The sequence below is a fragment of the Stomoxys calcitrans genome, chromosome 2, assembly GCF_963082655.1.
Source record: "Stomoxys calcitrans chromosome 2, idStoCalc2.1, whole genome shotgun sequence".
Classification (NCBI taxonomy): domain Eukaryota; kingdom Metazoa; phylum Arthropoda; class Insecta; order Diptera; family Muscidae; genus Stomoxys; species Stomoxys calcitrans.
In genome coordinates, this window is record NC_081553.1 from 175,919,575 (window position 1) to 175,942,340 (window position 22,766).

Consider the following 22,766-nt stretch of genomic DNA (forward strand, 5'->3'; position numbering starts at 1 on the left):
ACAGTTGTCACGGATACAATGTGCTACGTAAGGATTGCTCAAGGAATGGAGGTGAGGGATTGGCCTTCGTGATACACCATTCCGTGCAATATAGACCTATCTCGCATGCGCATGGCGCTAGTGACCCCTACATGGAGTGCATGGGGATAGCAGTTAGGTCTGGTGCTGCCGAGATAGAGCTATACAACGTGTACATACCGCCGGTTGGTCTGTGTCTCAATGAATAGCCAAGATTACAACCCCAACATAAGTGGGTTACTATTTGGCCATAATTGTCTAGTTCTAGGGGACTTTAATGCGCATCACACTTGATGACATTCTCCCCTAGGTAACTCCCAGCATGGCATATCTTTGGCAGAGCAGGTTGAAAGCTCCACGTTTTGCATGGTGAATTAGTATGCGCCAACTAGGATTTCGAGGAGGTGTAGCAGCTCACCGGACGTTTCCATTGCGTTCCCTGATTTCCTGAGTGACGTATCCTGTTAAGTCATCATCTCTTTGGGGTCAGACCACCTCCCCATAATTCTCACCATCGACCGACCTCCCGACTTCATAACCTCTGAGCGCCGGATGTTTATCAATCAGAAATAGGCCGATTGGGCTGGCTTCAGAGAGTATACCAATCGCCGCTTCAGTGAACTGCCACCCCCCTTGGATGTGCTAATTGCCGAGAGAAAATTCCGAGACATCATTAACGTAGCAGCCGCTCGCTTTATAGCAGCCGGCCGACTACCGCAAGTGCGGCCCAATTTCCCGGCGCAGGCAGTGGTACTCGCAGACGAACATGATGGGATTCGTTGTACGGACCCCATTAACCCCAGAATCAGTGTGCTGAATATGGAAATAAACAGGGGGGTCAACGAACATGAGCGGAATTTGTGGGTGGAACACTTGGAGCAAATGAAACTTAGGCACCGGTTTAGGCAGGCTGTGGCCTATTGTTATGTCACTCTTCAACCCCGGTAGATGGAATGACAGGACCTCAGTCACTTTGGGGGAGTCGTACAGACCGATCTCCCTTCTCTCACCAGTAGCAAATTCGCTTGAGGCATTACTTCCCCGAGCCTCGTAGGATAATTTCCATTCGCCGAGCATCAACATGGATTTTGAAGACTGCATAGCACAACAACTGCTTTGCATGCCATCACCGCACACATTTGCCGTGGCTTCAATCAGCCAAGGCCATGTGATAGGACGGTCCTCGTGGTACTCGACCAATCGAAAGCATTCGACACGGTCAGCCATGACAAACTTTTTGAGGACATCGCTAAAACGTCCTTTCAGCAAGGCCTGAATCGCTGGGTCGCGAATTATCTGTGTGGTCCCCAGTCATTTGTGGAATTTAGGGATTAGGGGGTCGAAGCACCGTAGAGTGAAACAGGGAGTTCCCCAAGGCGCGGTTATATCTCCGGCACTGTTTAACCTCTACATAGCCTCCATTCCACCCCCTCCAGACGGCATAGAGATTGTATCATATGCGGACGATTGTACGATCATGGCATCAGCCCCCCCCCCCATTGATGACATCTGCGATAGGTTGAACATCTTCCTCAACGAACTTGCCTCAAATTTCGCTGCAAAAAATCAGCCATCAAATCTTCAGCCACTTGATGACCACGTACAATGTAATTGATCGGTCTGTGGTAAGTTATGCAGCGCCAGTGAGGTCTCGTCAGTTCTGTGACACGAAGTGGAATAATATTCAGATCTGTCAGAATGCCGCCCTCCGAACTGCGACGGGCTGTCTCCTCAGTTCTCATGTGGATCACCTCCATCAGGAGACAGATCCTATTAGTGTGAAGACATAACTACAAGCTGTCTAATCAATACCTTTTGGTCTCTGTTATCACAGAGACCATCCAAATCATCACCTTTTGGATAGATATTCACCGCCTATAAGCCTTAAGGTAGATCTTCATGATCTAGAGCGTGAGGTTCAGCGCTACAAGAGAGAACCTCTAGATCAAGCGGCATATCCAGCAGGACTAGACAACATTCTTGGGGACACGGTAGCAGATGCGGTAAATGGCTATCGGGTGAATGTAGTCCTTGGAGAACGACCGCCTCCCATTGCACCTGAAGAAATTGACCTACACCGGCAAACCAGAGTAGTTATGGCTCAATTACGTTCCGACAGATGCAGCCGCCTCAACTCTTACAGAGCAAGGATTGTTGCCGACATGCACGATGTATGTCCCGATTGTAACCATGGACCGCACGATACACGTCACCTGTTTAACTGGCCAGCCAGACCCACTCGACTCAGACACAGATCCCTGTGGACGCACCCCATCTTAGTCGCAGAGTTCCTGGATCTTGACACCCAACAGAATCAAGCAGACGAAAGATAGAATACAACAAACTGCTACACCCACAACAACAACAACCGGTTTTGGATCTTGACTTTTTGAGCCACTAGAGGGCGCAATTCTCAACCGATTTGACTGAAATTTTGTTATGACTTACAACAACTGTGCCAAGTGTGGTTTAAATCGGTCCATAATCTGATATAGCTGCCATATAAACCGATCTTGGGTCTTGACTTCTTGAGCCACTAGAGGGCGCAATTCTTATACCATTTGGCTGAAGGGTATATGGGATTCGGCCCGGCCGAACTTAGCACGTCTTACTTGTTTCTTGTTATTATTACCGTTAAAAAGAATAATTTTTTCATTTTAATGTATTCTTTCCTCTAGGTACAGCGGTGGTCGAAAATGCTAAAACAAAATGTACAACATCTGGACTCAAACAAAAACTTACAGTTACAGCTAAAATGGTGAAGCAAGCAAGTCCCAAGCGAATTAAAAGCTGCAAAACTGTAGTCAGCTCTAACATTAAACGCCAATGCAGTAACGCTGAACGGGTGCAATACTTTTTCAAATATTTAGGATCTTCGCAGGCTCAATACACTTTAATGTCTGCAATTTGGAATAATCGCAAATTCTATGGGCATGGCAGAACTGAGGACATGGCTCGTCAAGATGTGGTAAATCAGATTAGAAAGGAACGCTTACAGAGTACCCAAACTGCAGCCATTAATGGGCTACCAAATTATCAGCAGTCTTCAAGCTTTCCAGACTATGTGGAAAACCTGGTTTCGAATTCTTTTAGAGAGAGGACAAATGGGCATCCCGAAGTAGCCGATTATAAAGAATTGGCAGGCATAGTTTTGACCGATAGCCTGGGGCATGATCGGGTCATTGCTATAGCCACTGGTACGAAGTGTATAAATGGTGGTAATCTTGTTCCCAACGGCTGTGTGCTCAATGATTCCCATGCTGAAATAATTGCTCGCCGCTGTTTGATGAATTTCCTGTACACACAACTCAAAATGCATTGCCATCCCTCAGAGGCGGAGCAATCGATATTCTACCGAACACCGTGGGGCAAATTCGCACTGAAACCTAATTACCATTTCCATCTGTACATTACTTCACCTCCATGTGGCGATGCCAGATTTTATATACACAACAAAGCAAGTTTAGATGGGAACCAGGGTCAATTGCGTTTGAAAGTTCAGGGTCTAGGAGGTAACCCACCCAGCGGCCAAGCGTATGTCAGGCAAACATTTGATGCTATTAGAAACGGGCAATCACTGTCTACAATGTCATGTTCGGATAAAATTGTCCGTTGGAATGTGCTGGGAGTACAAGGTGCCCTATTGTCTAGCCTCATTGAACCTATTTACCTGAGTTCAATTGTTTTGGGCAGTATGTTCCATAGGGAGCATCTATATCGAGCGGTTTGTGGTCGTTTGCAAAGCATTTTGTGGGGTGTTCCACAGCCATTCCGCCTTAATTTCCCGGATTTGTTTACAGTGTCAGGCAAACGACCCCAACGTTTCTGTGAACGAACTCCTGCCATAGGCATAAACTGGACCATTGGAGATCAAGACATTGAAATTGTCTCCTTACCTGTGGGTAGGCTAATAGACAATCGCAGCTCAAAACTTTGCAAATACGCCTTCTTTTGCAAATACATTTATTTGCTGAAACATTTGCCTGGCCTGGACATACCCATAATACCCATCTATTCACAAGCGAAATTATGCTGTGCCAGCGATTATTACTTGGCAAAATTGAAGCTTAATAATACCCTTTTCTATGAGGGCCTAGGCGTTTGGGTACACAAACCTCCCGAGTTGAATGATTTTCACATAGCTAATGGTGATGTAGAGCATCAATTTGTATAGCAAGTCAGATAAGTGCAAGGTCTTTGGTAGTTTTGTTTTTACCGTTTTTTGAAGTATTATAAGTGTAATTTTTTGAAAGTAAATTATTATTTTTTTTGTTTTTATTTTTTATATTACTTGATAAGCCTAATATGGGCAATTTTATTTAAAATCATGAATTATGCACCAAAAAAGTATTAATTTTTAAAGTTCCTTTACAAAACATTCCTTAACATACTCTAAGAGAAAGTTTTGTTGTTGTTAAAATTCTCCAAAAGTAACATTTTTTGCATTCCCCTCACAAGATCACGGGGAATATAAAGTCCAATATAATTGGGGAGACTTGGTGTTCGTATCCCCATTTTATGAGGAATATGAACAATAGGGTACTAAAATTACATAACTTTGAGTATAAATTAAGTTATTTTTATACCCACCACCATAGGATGGGGGTATACTAATCTAGTCATTCCGTTTGTAACACCTCATTCCGTTTGTAACACCTTAAAAAAAATTTTTTTAAGAAAAAAATTAAATAATATTTTTGAAGAAAAAAATTAAATAATTTTTTTGAAGAAAAAAATTAAATAATTTTTTTAAGTAAAAAATTAATAATTTTTTTAACAAAATTTAAAATTTAATAATCTTTTTTAAAGAAAAATATGTAATAATGTTTAAAAAAAAATTAATAATATTTTTTAAGAGAAGAATGTTGTTTTTTTTTTCATTAAAAATTTAATAATTTTTTTTCAAGAAAAAAAAATTTATTAAATTTTTTAAGAAAAAAATTTACAATATTTTTTAAAAAAATAATTAATATTTTTTAAGGAAAAAATTCGCTGAATTTTTTTTCAGACCTAATTTGTAAGAAATTTTCTTTAAAGCAAAATTTCTAAGAAAATTTCTCTAAAGAAAAAATTAAATAACGTTTTAAAAAATTCTAAATTAGAAAAAAAATTATAAGTTTTCTCCAAAACAAAGCTTTTAAAATTTCTTCATTAAGGTCGAAGATTCCAAGGCAAGATAAGATTTCTAAAAAATTTACTTATTATTATTTCTAAAAAATTTAAAATCGACATATTTAAAATAAAATTTTAGAAGTCTTGAAATAAATTTTAAAATCTTGTCTTGCCTTCGAATGGTCGAAAATACTATGAAAATTTGTCAAAAACCAAAATTTTATGAAATTTTGTCTAAAAACAAATCTAAAAATATTTAAGAAATTTTCATCAACACAAAATTTTTCAATACGAAATTTCTAAGAAAGTTTTCTAACAGAAATGTTTATAAAATGTTTTTAAAAACAAGTTTTTTAAATTTTCAAAAAATAAATTCTTTAAAAAATTTTTCTAAAAACCAATAAAAAAGTAGAAGATTTTTGAAGCAATCTTTTTAAAATATGTTTCTAAACAAGATTTAAAAAAAAATCTCTACAAAACAGTTTTATAAAAAATTTTATTGTAAGGACGAAAAAAAAATTTTATTGAAAATTTCATTAAAAAAAAAAAGATTTAAAAAAAAAATTCTCTACAAAACAGTTTTATAAAAATTTTTATCGTAAGGACGAAAATTACATTAAAATGTTAAAAGTGCTATCAAATTTCTCTAAAAACAAAATATTTTTTTTAAATTTAAATTTTTAAATGTATATTTTTAATTTAAATTAAAACTTTTTTTAAAATTGAAATTTTAAATTTGTGTTAATTAAAATTTAAAATTTTTTTAATGACAAAAGTTTTAGGAAGTTTTATTAAAGATAATATTTTAAGAATTTTTTTTAAAGACAAACTTTTTCAGAAAATTTCTTTGAAGGCATAAAATAGCCTAAAATTAATAATTTTTTTTATATATTTTTTTTTTAAAAATTTCTATGAAATATTCTTTAAAAACAAAACTTTTAAGAATTTTTTTTTTAAAACAAAATTTTTAAGAAAATTTCTCTAAAGACAGAAAAAATAAAAAAATTGTCTAAAAAATCTTAAAAAAATTTTCTCCAAATTTTTTTTAAAAACAAAATTTCTTAGAAAATATCTCTAAAGAAAAAAATTAAATAAAAAATGCTTAAAAAATTCTAAAATTAAAAAAATCTAATTTTTCTTTAAAACTAAGCTTATAAAAATCCTTCTTATAGAACGAACATTCTAAGGAATGACAAGATTTCTAAAAAAAACTTCTTTTAGGTTTTTCTAAAAAAAGAATAAGAAATTTTCTTTTAAGATAAAATTTATGTTTCTTAAATGAATTGTATAAAAAATTTTGAAAACACACAATATTTTAAAAAATTATTTTCTAAAAAATTTTTTTTAAAACCAAATTTTTAAAAAATTTTCCAAAAATTTTCCTTTTTTGAAACATCTTTCTAAAGAAAAAGCAAAAGTATTTCTCTACAACAAATGTTCTCAAAGCATGAAACATTGTAAGAAATTTTCGTTAAAAAATTTTCTAAAGTTCTCTAAAAACAAAATTTTAAAAAAGTTTTTTCTGTTGTTGTTATCGTAGCCACATTTTCATGTGTGGGTGGCTATTCTCGTCAAGCTTCTGTGATGGGCAAGCTGGTTCCAGTCCGGAAAGGACCGACAATTTTGTGTAAGAAACTTTTGAAGAAATTTTATTAATTTTTTTCTAATGACAAAATTTCTATGATTTTTTTTTAAAACAACTTGAAAAAAAATCTTTTAAGGCACGACTTTTAAACAAAAATTATACAGTAAATAATTCTCTCTAAAAACAAAAGTTTTAAGAAATTTTCTCTAATAACAATTTTTTTAAGAATTTCCTTTAAAAACAAAAATTTTAAGAAATTTTCCCTTTTTTTTTTAATTGACAAAATTTCTATGAAATTTTCTTTTAAGACAAGAAAAAATCCCAATTTCTATTAAAATTAAAAGAAGTTGCTCCTTTTTCGTTGATTTTTTCTTTCATCACAAATTTATGAAATAAAATCATCGTTAGCTGCTTGCACATTTTTTTTAAGGATTCGCTTTTTTGATTTCTTTCATATTTGTGTTGACAACATGCTACTCTAACGACTATGTTGTCCATGTCTTTACTTATCTCCTGGTCAGAGATGTGGAGCTTGTCGAGTACCAACCATTTGAAGAAAAGATTGAAATGGGTTAAAAAATAGTGGGCTCATATTGCGATCATCCAGTGAGTTGTATGTGGCTGTTTTATGGTCCCGGGCTTTTCTTTGGCCCCAAGTTTAAACATGTCTGAATCTAGTAATCCCCCTGGAATCTGTAACCTTGCGTAGACACAATCAAATTTTGTGTTACTCCTCGTTTAATCTTTCGTAATCATACGTAGCTTTTACACTCCTGGGTGTCAGTGATCTGATTTCGCAATATCCAGTCAGAATGTCCACTAACATTTGCAAATGTCCCTTTGGTTAAGAAGTATCTTTTTCCGGTTACAAAACAGAGCCGGGCAGAGGGCGATGAAACTTTCGTCATTCGCCCTACGGTCTACTTTGTTGAACATATTAATTCGGGAAGTATGGGAGTTCGTTGAAAAGTAAGCTCTTACGGCATTAATTACTATACTGTACTATAGTAATGCATGCTATATTGTACTATAGTAGTGAATTACTATACTATACTGGGGCCGAACTACGGCATACCTCGGGAAGTAAGGGAGTTCGTTGAAAAGTAAGCTCTTACGTCATTCATTACTATAGTGTACTATAGTAATGCATGCTATACTGTACTATAGTAATGAATTACTATACTATACTGGGGCCGAACTATGGCATACGTGAACGAGTAACATATGTTACTCAACATATGTTGAAATCGATCACTATAAAACTTTTGACATGAAAATGTTTACACAAGTGGCATAACTTCCATTGAAGACGAGTTGAAATTTCATTCAATCACGTATGCGGTAATTCGACCCCTGGACGAGACTGATATGACTATAATTTAATTTTGGAATATATTATATATCATTATTAAAGTATTTAAAAAAAGTTTTTTTTTAGAAACAAAATAAAATTTTTATGTAATACTATGTGCCAAAAAATTATGTATTAACTGTTTATACTTACAAACCGTTTTTAAATTCTTATATATTTATTTTAGTGATAATTTGTTACGTATACAAAAAATTTAGTTAAGTTAAAGAATGAAAATAATGAATTATTTTTTTTTATATTATTTATCTCTTCGAATGATTTGACTTTTGTTTTTAAACGTCTCTTTAAAACGTTTTTCGTTTTACATATTAAACAAAAAATTTAAATGTAATTTTCAGTCCACGTCAAGATTTCTTTCTAGCCATTGTAGATGGAATTTATTTGAAATGTCCAAATTTTGTGATTTAATTTTGACTCTGATAAGTTATAAGTAGTATACCACATACTCACAATGTACACAAATGTTCCTTAACAATGTTTTTATAAGGAAAAAAATTAGTTTTTTTAAGCCAAAAGTAAACATTATTGAATAATGTCTAACTATATATTGTTTTGTTTTCTGTTCCTATAGCATGTATGAAATATATGACTTTGTTACGAATTAAAAAAATGTTTAGTTTAATTTGTTATTTTATGAAATAAAACCAGTAAGGGTGGGCAAAGGTATGGCGGTGCCGACCCTTCACCTAGGGTACAATTACAATGTGGGAGCCATTTCCAATTTTGATGGTCCTAGGCGGATGTCTTCAGATTATTAGTTATTATTATTATAGAGTTATTAAACAATCCGTATCAAATTTCAAGCAAATATGTTCAAACTATAAAAACTACGGTTGACAAATGACAACATTATTATAAAATAACCGAACCGGGTCCGCTCCGCTGCGCCTTCATTAGCTCTCTAATATCTTTTTACGGTGGGGACACTTCGCCCTGAATGCGGATATCGAATTCGTGTATCGCCAATGTAGCCTATGACGCTGAACGCATTCGAATCCTGGCGAGAACATCGGACAAAGCGGTGTTTATCCCCTCTTAATGTTGGCGACATTTGCGCGATACAATGCCATGCATGGTCATTTAAAAAATTTTCCCCAAAAAGGTGTCGCGCTGCGGGACACCATTCGGACTCGGCTATAAAAAAGGTCCCTTATCATTGAGTTTAAACTTGAATCGGAAAGTACTCATTGATGTGTGAGAATTTGCCCCTTCTCGGTTCCTGATGGTACTGTTCTTCCTTAGAGCAATGTTCTCGTTATGGGAGGGATGGCACCTCAGACATTTCGACTCAAATATGGATATCAAATTCGTGCTGCACTTCCAAATCCCTTAAATTTGAGCCCCAAATTGCTATGGCCGATAAATATGAGGGAGTTTTGGGGCTGGGGCGGCCACCGACACTTTTTGTGAAAATATTGGGTTGCCCAAAAAGTAATTGCGGATTTTTTAAAAGAAAGTAAAAGCATTTTTAATAAAACTTAGAATGAACTTTAATCAAATATACTTTTTTACACTTTTTTTCTAAAGCAAGCTAAAAGTAACAGCTGATAACTGACAGAAGAAAGAATGCAATTACAGAGTCACAAGCTGTGAAAAAATTTGTCAACGCCGACTATATGAAAAATCCGCAATTACTTTTTGGGCAACCCAATATTACAGAGTCACAAGCTGTGAAAAAATTTGTCAACGCCGACTATATGAAAAATCCGCAATTACTTTTTGGGCAACCCAATAGATATCAAATTCGTTCATTCTACTCTCAAATACCTTTAATTTGAGCCCCATATTGTCAGAATGGGTCAAATAACACATTTGATGTGTCTTTAGGAGGAAAAGCGCCTCCTAGACTTGAAAGCAAATTTTAATGTAATATTCGTAATTTACTTCCTAACACTTTTCATTTGAGTCCCATATAGCCATGATTGGCTAATATGCCCATTTGGGGGTATTTGGGGGTGAGCGACCTCCCACTACTTGGACCCAAAGTTTTATGCCCTATTTGCAATCTACTGCCTAATACTTTTCATTTGAGTAACATATTGACATAAACTTCGAATATATCTGTTTAAAGGAGTTTTGGGTTTGGTGGGGGTCTCGCTGCGTACTTGGACCCAAGTTTTAATATCATATTCGTGTTCTGGTTTCCAATACCTTTCATTTTATACACTTATTGTGCCCATCGGACCACTTTCGGATATGGGTGGCGTTTTTGTTTCCTTCCAGACAAACGTACACAATCTATGAAAATTTTAAGTATTACTTTTAAGTATTATTTATTATTTTAAGTATTACTTTTTAGGCAACCCAATAAATCGGTTCGGCCAAGTATCATATAGTCATAATGGGTCTAATGGCGTTTTTTAGGGGTGGCGTAACCCCTTATACTTCGATCTAATTCTGTATGACAGATACGAAATCTACTCTCGAATACCTTTCATTTGAGCCCCATATTGACATGAAGGCCCAATATGTCTGCTTGGAGGAGTTTTGGGGTTGGGCGGCCTGAAGTGTTCTTAGGCCAAAATTTGTATACCATATTCGTATTCTACTCTTCAATACCTTTTATTTGTTATCTATATTGTCCCGATCGGTCCACTTTTGATTTTGGGTTGTGATTTGGGCGTTTTTGTGGGAGTGGGGTGACCTTCTATACTTCGACATGAATTCGTATGCCAGATTCGTTATCTACTCCCGCATACTTTTCATTTGATACCCATATTGTCCCGATCGGTCCACATTTGATTTTGGGTGGTGTTTTTGGGTAACGGGGGAGGGTCCACTCCCTCCCGAAATCAAAAACTATAATGCCTACTTCTCCTTCCTGACCATATTCGTAATTTACTCCCGAATACCTTTTATTTGAGTCCCATATTGTCATGATCGTCAAATAAACCTATTTTAAGGGTTTTAAGGGGGCGCCACCCCCCCCCCCCCCCAGGTACTTGGACCCAACTTTTATTATGAAATTCGTACTCTACTCTTAAATACCTTTCATTTGAATCCCATATTGCCCCGATCGGTCCACTTTTGTTTTTGGGTAGTACCTTAGGGGTAAGGGGGAGGGTCCGTCCCCTCCCGATACCAAAAAATGTTATAGCCTATGTATCCTTCCAGACCAAAAGACACAATCTGTGAACATTTGCAGGTAATCGGTTCAGCGGTTTTTGAGTCTATGCGGAACAAACAAACAAACCCAAATTGAATTTTATATATAAAAAGATATGTATCTGAAAATTTTTATATGTATTTGAAAATTTTTAAATATATTTATTGTAATTTTTTTTTCTCAAAATTTATACTTTTTTTATTTGAATTTCATATTGTAACGAACTTTTCATAACGAAAATGTGGCAACACTCTTTTCTTTGTTTTGAAGTTTCTTGCAGATACGGTGGACGGAAATGAGCGAACCAGAGAAAAAGTGTATCAGTTGTCACGGAAAACTCGACGGGTAAAGATGTATTGCTAGGCAATGAAAGATTGTTGCGGCCGTGGCATTGTTTGAGCGTGAAAAAATTGAAAAATAACAACACGACTTGCGACAATAATAAAGAAATTGTGTGTTTTATTATTTGATTTGTTAAAACACGTCGATTTAAAAGTGCAAAGTGTGCAGAATGTGTTTTGTGTTATAACAAAGTTGGGCAAAAAAGTACGAGTATATATTCGTTGGCTAAACATATGGTAGTTTTTTTTTCATGGCCTTTTTGAATGAATACAAACGTGCGTGTGTGTGAGAGCTATATTTTGCACTGAAAATCTAATGTAATGGGTGCGTAAATGGAATCTATTTGCATCTGATAGATGTGTTTTAAAAAGAAAAAAAATCAAAATTCTCTGTTTATAGAAAAATTAAATATGATTCAATCTAATTTTAGAAAATGAAAATCTTTACAAAGACACAAACACCTCAGAAGGTGGTGGTAGTGGTGGTGGTGAGAATGATTTTGGGGATAAAGTCCCCAATACACAACAGCACAAAAATACCAACGTAACGGAAAGAGATGAGAGCCAAGAAGATGCGACAACAACAACTTGTCGTGTCAACAATCAAACAGCTGATGGTCAAGATGAGAACGATGAGGGAGGTGAAGAGGTGGGGGCAGAGCAACATAAAATTCCCCCTGAGGGGGATGACGAAGACAATGAAACGAAATCATTGCTCGCAAAACAACAACCGGCCGGTGTAGACACAACAAAAATAATAAAAACACCAACGAGCGAAGGCAATGACGAGAACGATGAAGAGTCAACTTTGATTGCTACAGCTTTCGAAGCTCCATATACTGCCAATCTAGCTCCATTTGATATGGAATTAATGGAGAGGCTTAAACGAGAGCGAGAGCGCGAATCAAAAAGGCATTCACGCTCTTTAGAGCACATGAGGCGGGAAACTCGCTCACCTCAATGTCGTACCATCAATGCTGCTGTAGCCACCAGAATGTTTATGGAACATGAAACTCGGGGCCCGGAAGCTGACGCTGGCAGTCAACGGCGGGAGCAACACCAATCAAGTGGATATGGTGAGCGTTTAACAGCTGATCAGTTGAACAAAAGTAGTGGCGGTGATTCAGATCAACAATCGGCTACAATGGCGTATACAGACGAAAGGTGAGTTCGATTTTCTTTTGTTTTTGTTTTATGGTGTCGTTTTTGCAAACGTGAAACAAAAAGAGATAACCATTTTGGGAGATTCAACACAACCGTTTGTTATTACAAGTGTGAACTTTTTAAGGGTCATTTGCATAAATATGGTAAAAAATCATAAAGATAAAATGAATGAAAAAGATCCTATAGAATCTTGTCAGAGAAAAGTGACAAAGTAGGAGTTCAATATTCTTATCTTCTTTTAATTTATTTGTACATTTTATATTCGAAGCTAGTCATACCTAATGAAAACTCTCTATAAATGTTTGGTGTTGTCTGAATCACACCTAACTCTGTTTTATTGTTCTAGGAAAATAATGCACAGCGATTGAATCTTATCTAAGAATTTAACAAGTGCAACAAAATTTCTAATAATATAATTTGAAACATGCCACTCGGTTGCAATAACGAAACAAATGCACCAGTCCATAGAATGGCTTATGACGGATTAGTCAATCCGTCTGTTAATCATTGTAATATTCATTTCCGATTGTAATTGTAATAGGTGTGTTTGAGTATTTTTACAGTACCATTTTGCAAATTACTGCTGGAGAAAATAACTTTCAGTAAAAATTTGCAAGTTCTCATATATATATATCAAAACCAGTAAGGAAAGGCAAAAGTCGGGCGGTGCCGACTTGTTAATACCCTACACCTACCCTATAAAAACATAAGGAGGCTACATATAATTCTGAACCAATTTTGATGGACCTCGGCGGATGTATCCAGATAGATTGTTAAAAATTCCTGTATCAAATTCCGAGCAAACCAAATATGTTCAAAATGTTATAACTACGGTTGACAAATGACAACAAATTACCCAAAATCTGAGGAACACATATATGGGAGCTATATCTAAATCTGAACCGATTTCGACCAAACTTTATGGATATTGTTGAAGTCGTCGAGGAAACCATTGTACAAAATTTTGGGAAGATTGGTCAATAAATGCGCTTGCAGTGGGTCTAGGAGTGAAAATCGGGCGATATATATATGAGACCGTTATCTAAATCTGAACCGATTTCTATGAAATTCACCAGTAATATCGTCATAAGGAAATCCTTCCTGCCAAATTTCCAGAGAATCGGTTAACAAATGACCATTTTATTGCTGTATTACTGCAAATCGGACGAACATATATGGGAGCTACATCTAAATATGAACCGATTTTTATGAAATTCACCACTAACATCGAGAGTCGCAAGGAAATTATTCCTCTCAAACTTCGAGAGAATTGGTTAACAAATGACCATTTTATTGCAGTATTACTGCAAATCGGACGAACATATATATGGGAGCTATATGCAAATCTGAACCGATTTCTAGGAAATTCACCAGTAATATCGAGAGTTATAAGAAAAGCCTTCCTGCCAGATTTCGGGACAATCGGTTAACAAATGACCATTTTATTGCATTATTACTGCAAATCGGACGAACATATACATGGAAGCTATATCCAAATCTGAACAAATTTTTTTCAATTTCAATAGGCTTCGTCTCTAGGCCGAAAAACATGTACACAAATGAACATGGACAGACAGACGGGCATAGCTATTGTAAATCAAGTCAGAAAGTGATTTTGAGTCGATCGGTATACTTATCAATGGGTCTATCTCTCCTCCTTTTGGGTGTTACAAACAAATGCACTTAGTTACAAAACCCTGTACCGCAGTAGTGGTGTAGGGTATAAACATAAATTTTGTGTAATTTTGCACAAAAGTTGCTGAGAATTTTATTCTTTCCAGTCATCGGTCTTGCCTACGTGCCATTTGTCGAGCTACTGAACACAGTTGATGGGATGACCAGGGCGGCGTCGGTGGCGAGGTGGCACTCGGTAGATTGTTGCCGGATTGCGAAAGCGCTAAGGCCGGTCATCGACCGTAGGAGGACGAGGGAGTTACTGGCGTTCAGTAAGAGGCCGATGAGTATTTTGACTGGGGTCATAACATTGACACACTGTGTCATTGGCCGCATGGCGGTGCGCACGGGGATACCGCACAATGACTTCTGTAGGAGTTGCCTCGATGAGGACGAGGAGGAGACTACTGAGCACTTGCTGTGTTCATGTCCGGGTCTGAAGAGAAGTAGGCTCTCCTTTCTGGGGACGTTTCTTCTGTGATCTGGGTGAACTTGCGAACGTATCTCTGGTATCTCTCCTGAGCTTTGTTGAGGGAACAGGATGGTTCATACGGGGGGTGACACCGGCTCCGGCGTAGATAGATCCATGCTTGCGTAGCGAAGTTCGGTTCTTCACCCCCGACCGGGTTTCTCCACTCCTCCTGTCTTTCTCTTTTATTCGTGTATAACCTCCCACATTTTCTTTTTCTTCCTTTTCTCTCTTGGGTAACACAATAGGCCAAACTGGCCTCCGCGTGAACTCACCTTTGGTGGGCAACCCATTCAACCTAACCTGACCGTGACTGCGCCTGAAATGGTCCATCCGCTTAGTCCAATTTTGGCATACTCTTTCCAACATTTCGCCCGGTATATCACGAATAAATGCTTCAATGTTGTGTACCAATACGTCAATTGAAGCGAGATATATTCATTTACAGGTATTTTCGTTGTTTGTGTGTGTCATGGTTCTTAACTATAATACACACACACAACCAAAACTTGTTGACAGATAGTGCACTTCGCGAGAAAAAATTGTACTCAGCTGTTTACGGTACACTATCTGGTAATTATGTCATGTACAGACATGAGCTTTAACATAGCCCTACAAAAAATAGTCTAAAAGTTAGATATCATCTCACGATAGCGCTCACCATTCACAGTTACGTTACGATTCGCATCATCTTTGAAGAAGTACGATCCAATGATAGCACCAGCCCATAAACCGCACCAAACTATGACTTTTTCTGTACGCTTTAGTAGCTCCAACAATGCTTTTGATGGCTGATCTTCACTTCAAAATCAACAATTTTGCATTTTTACATACCCATTGAGCCAAAAATGAGCTTTGTCACTCAATGGAAGAAGCGCGCGATGAACTTTCTTTACAGAACAGGCTTTTTGACAATAAAATTCAATAATTTGCAGACGTTGTTCGTTGGTAAGACGATTCATGGTTAAATTATAGACCAAACTGAAGATATTTGACAGTGAAACAAAACACGAAACGTGCTTTTAAAACCAGTGTTGCCAGACAGAAAATAACTATCGCGAGATACCTAGGTTGGTTTATACGATTTTATATACCTACCTCCGAAGGATGGGGATTCATTCATTTTGTCATTCCTTTTGCAACACAACATTTCCAACTCTATAAAGTACATATTTTCTTGATTGTCATAAAAGTCTAAGACGATCTAGCCATGTCCGTTCGTCTGTTTGTTGAAATCACGCTACAATCTTTAAAAATAGAGATATTGAGCTGAAACTTTGCACAGATTCTTTTTTTTTGTCCATAAGCATAAGTTCGAAGATGGGTTATACCGGACTTTATCTTGATATAGCCCCCATATAAACCGATCCGCCGATTTAGGGTCTTAGGACCATAAAAGCCACATTTATTGTCCGATTTTTCTGAAATTTGGGACAGTGAGTTGTGTTAGGCCCTTCAACATTCTTCTTCAATTTGGCCTAGATCGGTCCAAATTTGGGTATAGCTGCCATATAGACCAATTCACCGATTTAGGGTCTTAGACCCATAAAAGCCACATTTATTATCCGATTTTGCTGAAATTTGGGACAGTGAGTTGTGTTAGACCCTTTAACATTCTTCTTCAATTTGGCCTAGATCGGTCCAGATTTTTATATAGCTGCCATATAGACTGATCTCTCGATTTAAGGTTTTGAACCCATGAACGGCGCATTTATTGTCTGATGTTGCCGACATTCGGGACAATGAGTTAGGTTAAGCCCCTCGACAAATTTCTGCCATTTGGCCCAGATTGATCAAGATTTGCATATAGCTGCAATATAGACCGATCTCTCGATAAAATGTTTTGGGCCCATAAAAAGCGCATTTATTGTCCGATGTCGCCGAAATTTGGGAAAGTGAGTTGTGCTAGGTCCTTCGACATCCTTCTTCAATTTGGCACAGATCGGTCCAGATTTGGATATAGCATATAGACCGATATCTCGGTTTAAAGTCTTGGCCCCATAAAAGGCGCATATTTATTTTAATACCCTCCACCATAGGATGGTGGTATACTAATTTCGTCATTCCGTTTGTAACACCTCGAAATATTCCTCTGAGTCCCCATAAAGTATATATATTCGTGATCGTCATGACATTTTTAGTCGATTTGGCCATGTCCGTCCGTCTGTCGAAAGCTTGAAATTTTGAACGACTACTTCTTATTAAAGTAGGTCAGTTGGGATTGTAAATGGGCCATATCGGCTCATGTTTTGATATAGCTGCCATATAAAACGATCTTGGATCTTGACTTCTTGAGCCTCTAGAGGGCGCAATTCTCACCCGATTTGGCTGCAATTTTGCATGAGGTGTTTTGCTATAATTTCCAATAACTGTGCTAGGTGTGGTACAAATTGGTCCATAAATAGATATAGCTGTCATATAAACCGATCTGGGATCTTGATTTCTTGAGCCTCTAAAGGGCGCAATTCCTATCCGATTTGGCTGAAATTTTGTAAGAATTGTTTTGTTATGACTTCCAACAACTGTGCCAAATATGGTCTAAATTAGTTCATAACCTGATACAGTTGCAATATAAACCAATCTGGGATCTTGACTTCTTGAGCCTCTAGAGGGCGCAATTCCTATTCGATTTGGCTGAAATTTTGCAAGAAGTGTTCTGTTATGACTTCCAACAGTTGTGCTAAATATGTGATCTTGATTTCTTGAGCCTCTAGAGGTCGCAATTATTATCCGATTTGAATGCAATTTTGTACGAGGTATTTTGTTATGATATCCAACAACTGTGCCAAGTATGGTTCAAATCGGTTCATAACCTGATATAGCTGTCATATAAACCGATCTGGGGACTTGACTTCTTGAGCTTCTAGAGGGCGCAATTCCTATCTGATTTGGCTGACATTTTGCAAGAAGTGTTTTGTTTTGACTTCCAATAGTTGAGCTAAATATGGTTTTAATTGGTTCCTAACCAAATATACCTGCCATATAAACCGATCTGGGATCTTGATTTCTTGAGCCTATAGAGGTCGCTATTATTATCCGATTTGGCTGAAATTTTGTACAACGGCTTCTCTAATGACCTTCAACATACGTGTCAATTATGGTCTGAATCGGTCTATAGCCTGATACAGCTAGCATATGAACCGATCTCCCTATTTTACTTCTTGAGCTCCAAAGGGCCGCAATTTTTATTCGAATTGGCTGAAATTTTATACAACGAACTCTACTATGGTCTTCAACATTCAGTTTTATTATGGTCCGGACCATTGGACCATAAGTTGATATAGCTCCAATATCAGCAATTTTTTTCTTTTATCATAAGTTTGCCTAAGAAGAGATACCGGGAAAAGAACTGGACAGATGCGATCCATGGTGGAGGTTATATAAGATTCAGCCCGGCCGAACTTAGCTCAATTTTAAGTGTTAGATAAAGCTATTATACACAATTGAACAATGAATTGTACTAATTGGTATTTGGTCCAAATCGGAACATATTTCGATAAAGCTGCTATAGGGCATAAGTTATGTATTTTTCACCGGATTTTGACGAAAGGTGGTTTACATATCTACCTGAGATGGTGGGTACCCAAAGTTCGACCCGGCAGAACCTAACGCCTTTTTACTTGTTTCTGGATGCATTGGTAGCTCTTGCAATGTTTCTGGCTGATCTTCACTACAAAATCGATACATCTGCTTATTTACGTACCCATTGAGCCAAAAATGAGCTTCGTCGTTCAATGGAAGAAGCGCGCGATGAACTTTCTTAACAGAGCCCGCATTTTGATAATAAAATACCATAATTTCAAAGCTTTGTTCGTTTATAAGACGATTCATGTTTGACAGTGAACCAAAACACGAAATGTGCGTGAGCTGTTTAAACCAGTGTTGCCAAAAAGATAATAGCTAAAATATCACCCGTTGTAGGTTTTGTTTACAAAGATTTGAATATAATCTCTGCTCTATATTCATTTATTATATTGTTTATATGCATTGGCAGTGCATATGCCAATATTAACCCAACTATCTACACTTGCTCAACACATTGCTCAACTACAAACCTAATTAGATAATGCACATGATTCTAAATGTTTATAATTCAGCACTCATAATTTGCTTACCCTATATTTCCATCAACAAATTGTGTGTACTTCTAATTAGCGATCTTGAACTGAGCAAACGGAGAGCGTCATTTACTGAGAATTGGTCCAGAGCATCCAACAAATAAACTCAACAAAAAGTTTAAACTTGTGGGCTAAGGGGAGGTTGCGGGGAGACAGTATTTACAAACAAACCCTCATATGAACACTCTCATTTTACTGATTCTCTATTGTTCATTTTGCACATAAATATGGTGGGGTATGTATCTCTTTCATGTTTCTTCTTCTTCTTTATTGTTTCTCTCATTGGAGAGGGGTCTCTTGTGTTTGGGTTTAAAAAATACAAAAAAAAGATTGTCTGACATTTTGCAGTTTGCTGACTTGGCGGAAATCCGCCACAAGAAGCGCCTTTCAGTATTATAAAAGACCCCGACGGGCGAGCGCGAGAGCATTACAACAACGTCGAAATGCTTGTGTGCGCAACGTTGTTAATTAAATAATAAACAAAGCAAAGAAAAAACCATTAAATTTAGTTTTTTTTTTGTCCATCAATACTAAAGAAGTACGGCAAATAGTCAAGGTTTTTTTTTAATGAGAGCTTAAGTGTGATTTTTTCTATTAATCATCAAAAAAAGTGCGTGGAAGTATAGCAAAATTATTAAGAAACATAAAAAAAATAATTTAAAAGCCTTCTAATAGCTATTGTATGTATAATGAGTTAAGTAGAAATATACATATGTAACATATGTGTATGTAAATATGTGCATGTGTACATACATGCAGTGCCTATGATTGTTGTATCTAAATTGTGTTAATGAATCACTTTTCCCGGTGAATTCCATTTAACTTTTATTTTCAATTGTTATTCAATCACGACAACACCTCGAAGGAAACAAAAAGAATATTTATCTCAGCCAGTACCCAAGAGAGTTATTCCCCTTTTGGATCTTCTCGATCTGTTAAAGTCAATATTTGGTTTAGAAAGCAAAAGGTCTTGTGAAATAAAAAAAACACAATTAAGCCAAAAATTAAATATTTGCTTTGCCTTGTATGTGTGTTTGTGTGCATATGTGTGTATGTGGTGCTTTTGTGCATGTTCAGCAATGTTTTGCCATGAATAATTTTATATTGTGTTTATACAAAAAAAAAAAAAAAGTTAGTGAAATTATGAAGACACAAACGTTTTTCTATTAAAATAGCATCGGTATAATATTGAGTAAGTCTATTAGTAAAGAAATAAACTTTTTCAAATATTGTAAATAAATAGACCTGTAGATTCGGAAGAACCGAGTCTTGTATCTCTAGTGCAGACAAACAAAACTCGGAAAATTTTTGCAAAAAATTTTGCTAATTTCCATCTTAATGAAAGAAGGAAATGCAGAACAATTAAAGAAAACAAGTAAAATGGTATGGATACCCACCACCTCGGGTATATACACATAGTCCATAAAGTCTGCGTTCATGTGACAATTTCTTTTTTAATGATTAAAAAACAACATAAAAAAATAAATAAAGTTAAGATTTGTTGTATATGTTGTTTCTTTATATTTCTTAAATTAGAAAACAAAAACAAAAAAAACAAGTTTGCTTTTGCTTTTTTGTTCTAACGGTACTTTTGTCTCATAAGAAGAAATAATGACAACCAAAAAGTCTGCGTTCACTTTGTTTACTTCGAAAGTACCGTTACTTTTTATGATGCTTGTTCTTATTTTTGATCAGTTTCAGTTCATTATCATAACAAGTGATAGTTACACGTGTTTTGTTTTAAATTAATAAATTTGGAAATATGGAAACTAAAGGAAAGGAAATATGCATATCTGAAAGAAAAATATTATTAAATTGTGGAATGAAGGACAAAGCTTTAGAAATATTGGTGGAACAGTTGGAAGAACGTATTCTTCTGTCCAGCGCGTAATTAATAACTACAAAGAAATTATCAGTTAGAGAAGAGCGCAAAGTGATTAATATGGCAAGCAACAACCCTCGTATAACATCAACCTAAATTGTTGAAAATATTAAAACAATGTTTAAAAAAAAACATCTGTGCCGAAACTGCCACAAAAATATTACATAGAGTTGAAATCATGGAAGAGTTGCTCGAAGAAAGCCGTATATTTCAGTCATAAACAGACAAAAGCGGGTTGCATTCGCTAATACTTTCATCAATAAGCCTCCTAAATTCTGGAAGCAAATTATTTTCTCCGACGAGAGCAAATTCTGTATTTTTGGCATTAAAGGTCGGCAAATAGTGTGGCGCAAGTCCGGGACTGAGCTGAAAAAACAAAATTTAGTTGGAACGGTGAAGCACGGTGGTGGTGGAGTAATGGTGTGGGGGTCTATGGCTGGTAGTGGAGTGGGTCAATTAGAATTTATTGAGTCCAAAATGGAAAAATGGGGTTATCACAATATTTTGAAAAATAAATTGAAACCAAGTGCTGCTAAACTAGTGTTAGCAACGACATTTTGGTTCCAACAAGATAACGATCCAAAGTATACATCGGAGGTTGTTAGGCTTTGGCTTCTATATAACAATCCAAAGCAGCTTAAAACGCCACCCCAATCACCAGATCTCAACCCCATTGAGCATCTTTGGGATCTATTGGAGAAACAAATTCGTCAGCACATTATAACCAGCAAGGAGATGTTACGAAGTGTCATGCAAGCACAATGGGCGAAAATAACATCTGAAGACACAGAGAAGTTGGTAAACTCCATGCCAAATAGACTAAGTGCAGTCTTGAAACAACGTGGCTATCCAACCAAATATTAGGAATGTGTTAATATATTTTTATTTTGTGTTTAAATAACTCTTTTTTTATTTTTAATTACTGAACGCAGACTTTGTGGTGCTTATATTTAATTGTTATCATATTTAAATCGCTCTAGAGTGAAAGTGCTCAACCAAACTTGCAATTTTGTTTTTGTTTTTTAATGTTAGGAATATGAAAAAAAAATATATGTAAAAGAGTTGATTTGATTTATAATTTTATTTTGTGTTCTTTAACCAATCATAAAAGTTTGTCAGGTGAACGCAGACTTTATGAGCTATGTGTATGTAAATCCCCTTTCGTCACAATCCGGAGAAAATTGGATAACTTCGCCACGGACATTGCATGGCTTATTAAATATAAGCCACTGTAGAATTTTGTATTTAAAATTTCAACAAAACCTGGTAATAAATAAAGCTTTTATGAGTTTTAGAACCTAAACCGGCATATCGGTCTATATGACAGCTATGCCTAAATACAGTTCGATTCGAACCATATATGGGTCCTATCTTGGGAGGCCTAAGGTTAGGTTAGGTTGAAAAGAGGGTGCAAACATTAATCCGCCCCATGCCACTATGGACATACACCGAAGCCAGTAATCGGCTTAGGTGTATGCTAGTAATCGGCTTGTTGTGCGCTCTAAAAACTATAAAGTAACCTCTAAAAAAAACTTTAAGTTAGGAATTCCATGATACTTACAAAATCCTTAATTGTTTTTAATACCACTCCCCTTAGTTGCTTTATGTCTGATATTGTGTCTCCGCCTAAGTACCTGTATCTGTTGGACGCGAAAGCCGGGCAATGACAAAGGAAATGCTCCAACGTCTCATCATCTTCCCCGCATGCCCTACACATGGTATCACTTGCCGCACCGATTTTAGCAGGAAGCAGGATGGAGCTCGTAGCTCCATCCTGCTTCCTTTCAGTAATAGCTTCGTCTTCTCACGATCTGGATCCCCCATAGGATTTTCGCCCACAATGTTGCATGCGCATTCGTCACCCACTTCCTTAACACGGACTGCGTCGACCCGAAAGGCTTCGGGTTAACCAAATTTATTGACGG

The 22,766-nt window shown here is 36.5% G+C and overlaps 2 protein-coding genes across 5 annotated transcripts in view; both read left to right on the top strand.

The window, feature by feature from the left end:
• The first annotated feature begins 2,773 nt into the window (after positions 1-2,773).
• On the top strand, positions 2,774-4,192 carry LOC106089252 (double-stranded RNA-specific editase Adar-like). The gene has a single exon (XM_013255065.1). It carries the CDS (start codon positions 2,774-2,776, stop codon positions 4,190-4,192), a length of 1,419 nt encoding a protein of 472 aa, XP_013110519.1.
• A 7,344-nt stretch (positions 4,193-11,536) lies between these two features.
• The window catches only part of LOC106089262 (anoctamin-2), a 74,056-nt gene continuing 62,826 nt past the window's right edge, over positions 11,537-22,766 (top strand). Inside the window, exons 1-2 of one of the 4 annotated variants that reach the window (XM_013255075.2) lie at positions 11,537-11,859; positions 11,966-12,698. In XM_013255075.2, coding sequence (XP_013110529.1) covers positions 11,856-11,859; positions 11,966-12,698 — 737 coding nt within the window. In that variant the 5' untranslated portion in view covers positions 11,537-11,855. Of the gene's footprint in view, positions 11,860-11,965; positions 12,699-19,362; positions 19,570-22,766 lie in introns of those variants that run through there. The other 3 variants (XM_013255077.2, XM_059362404.1, XM_013255079.2) reach the window with 3 other exon arrangements.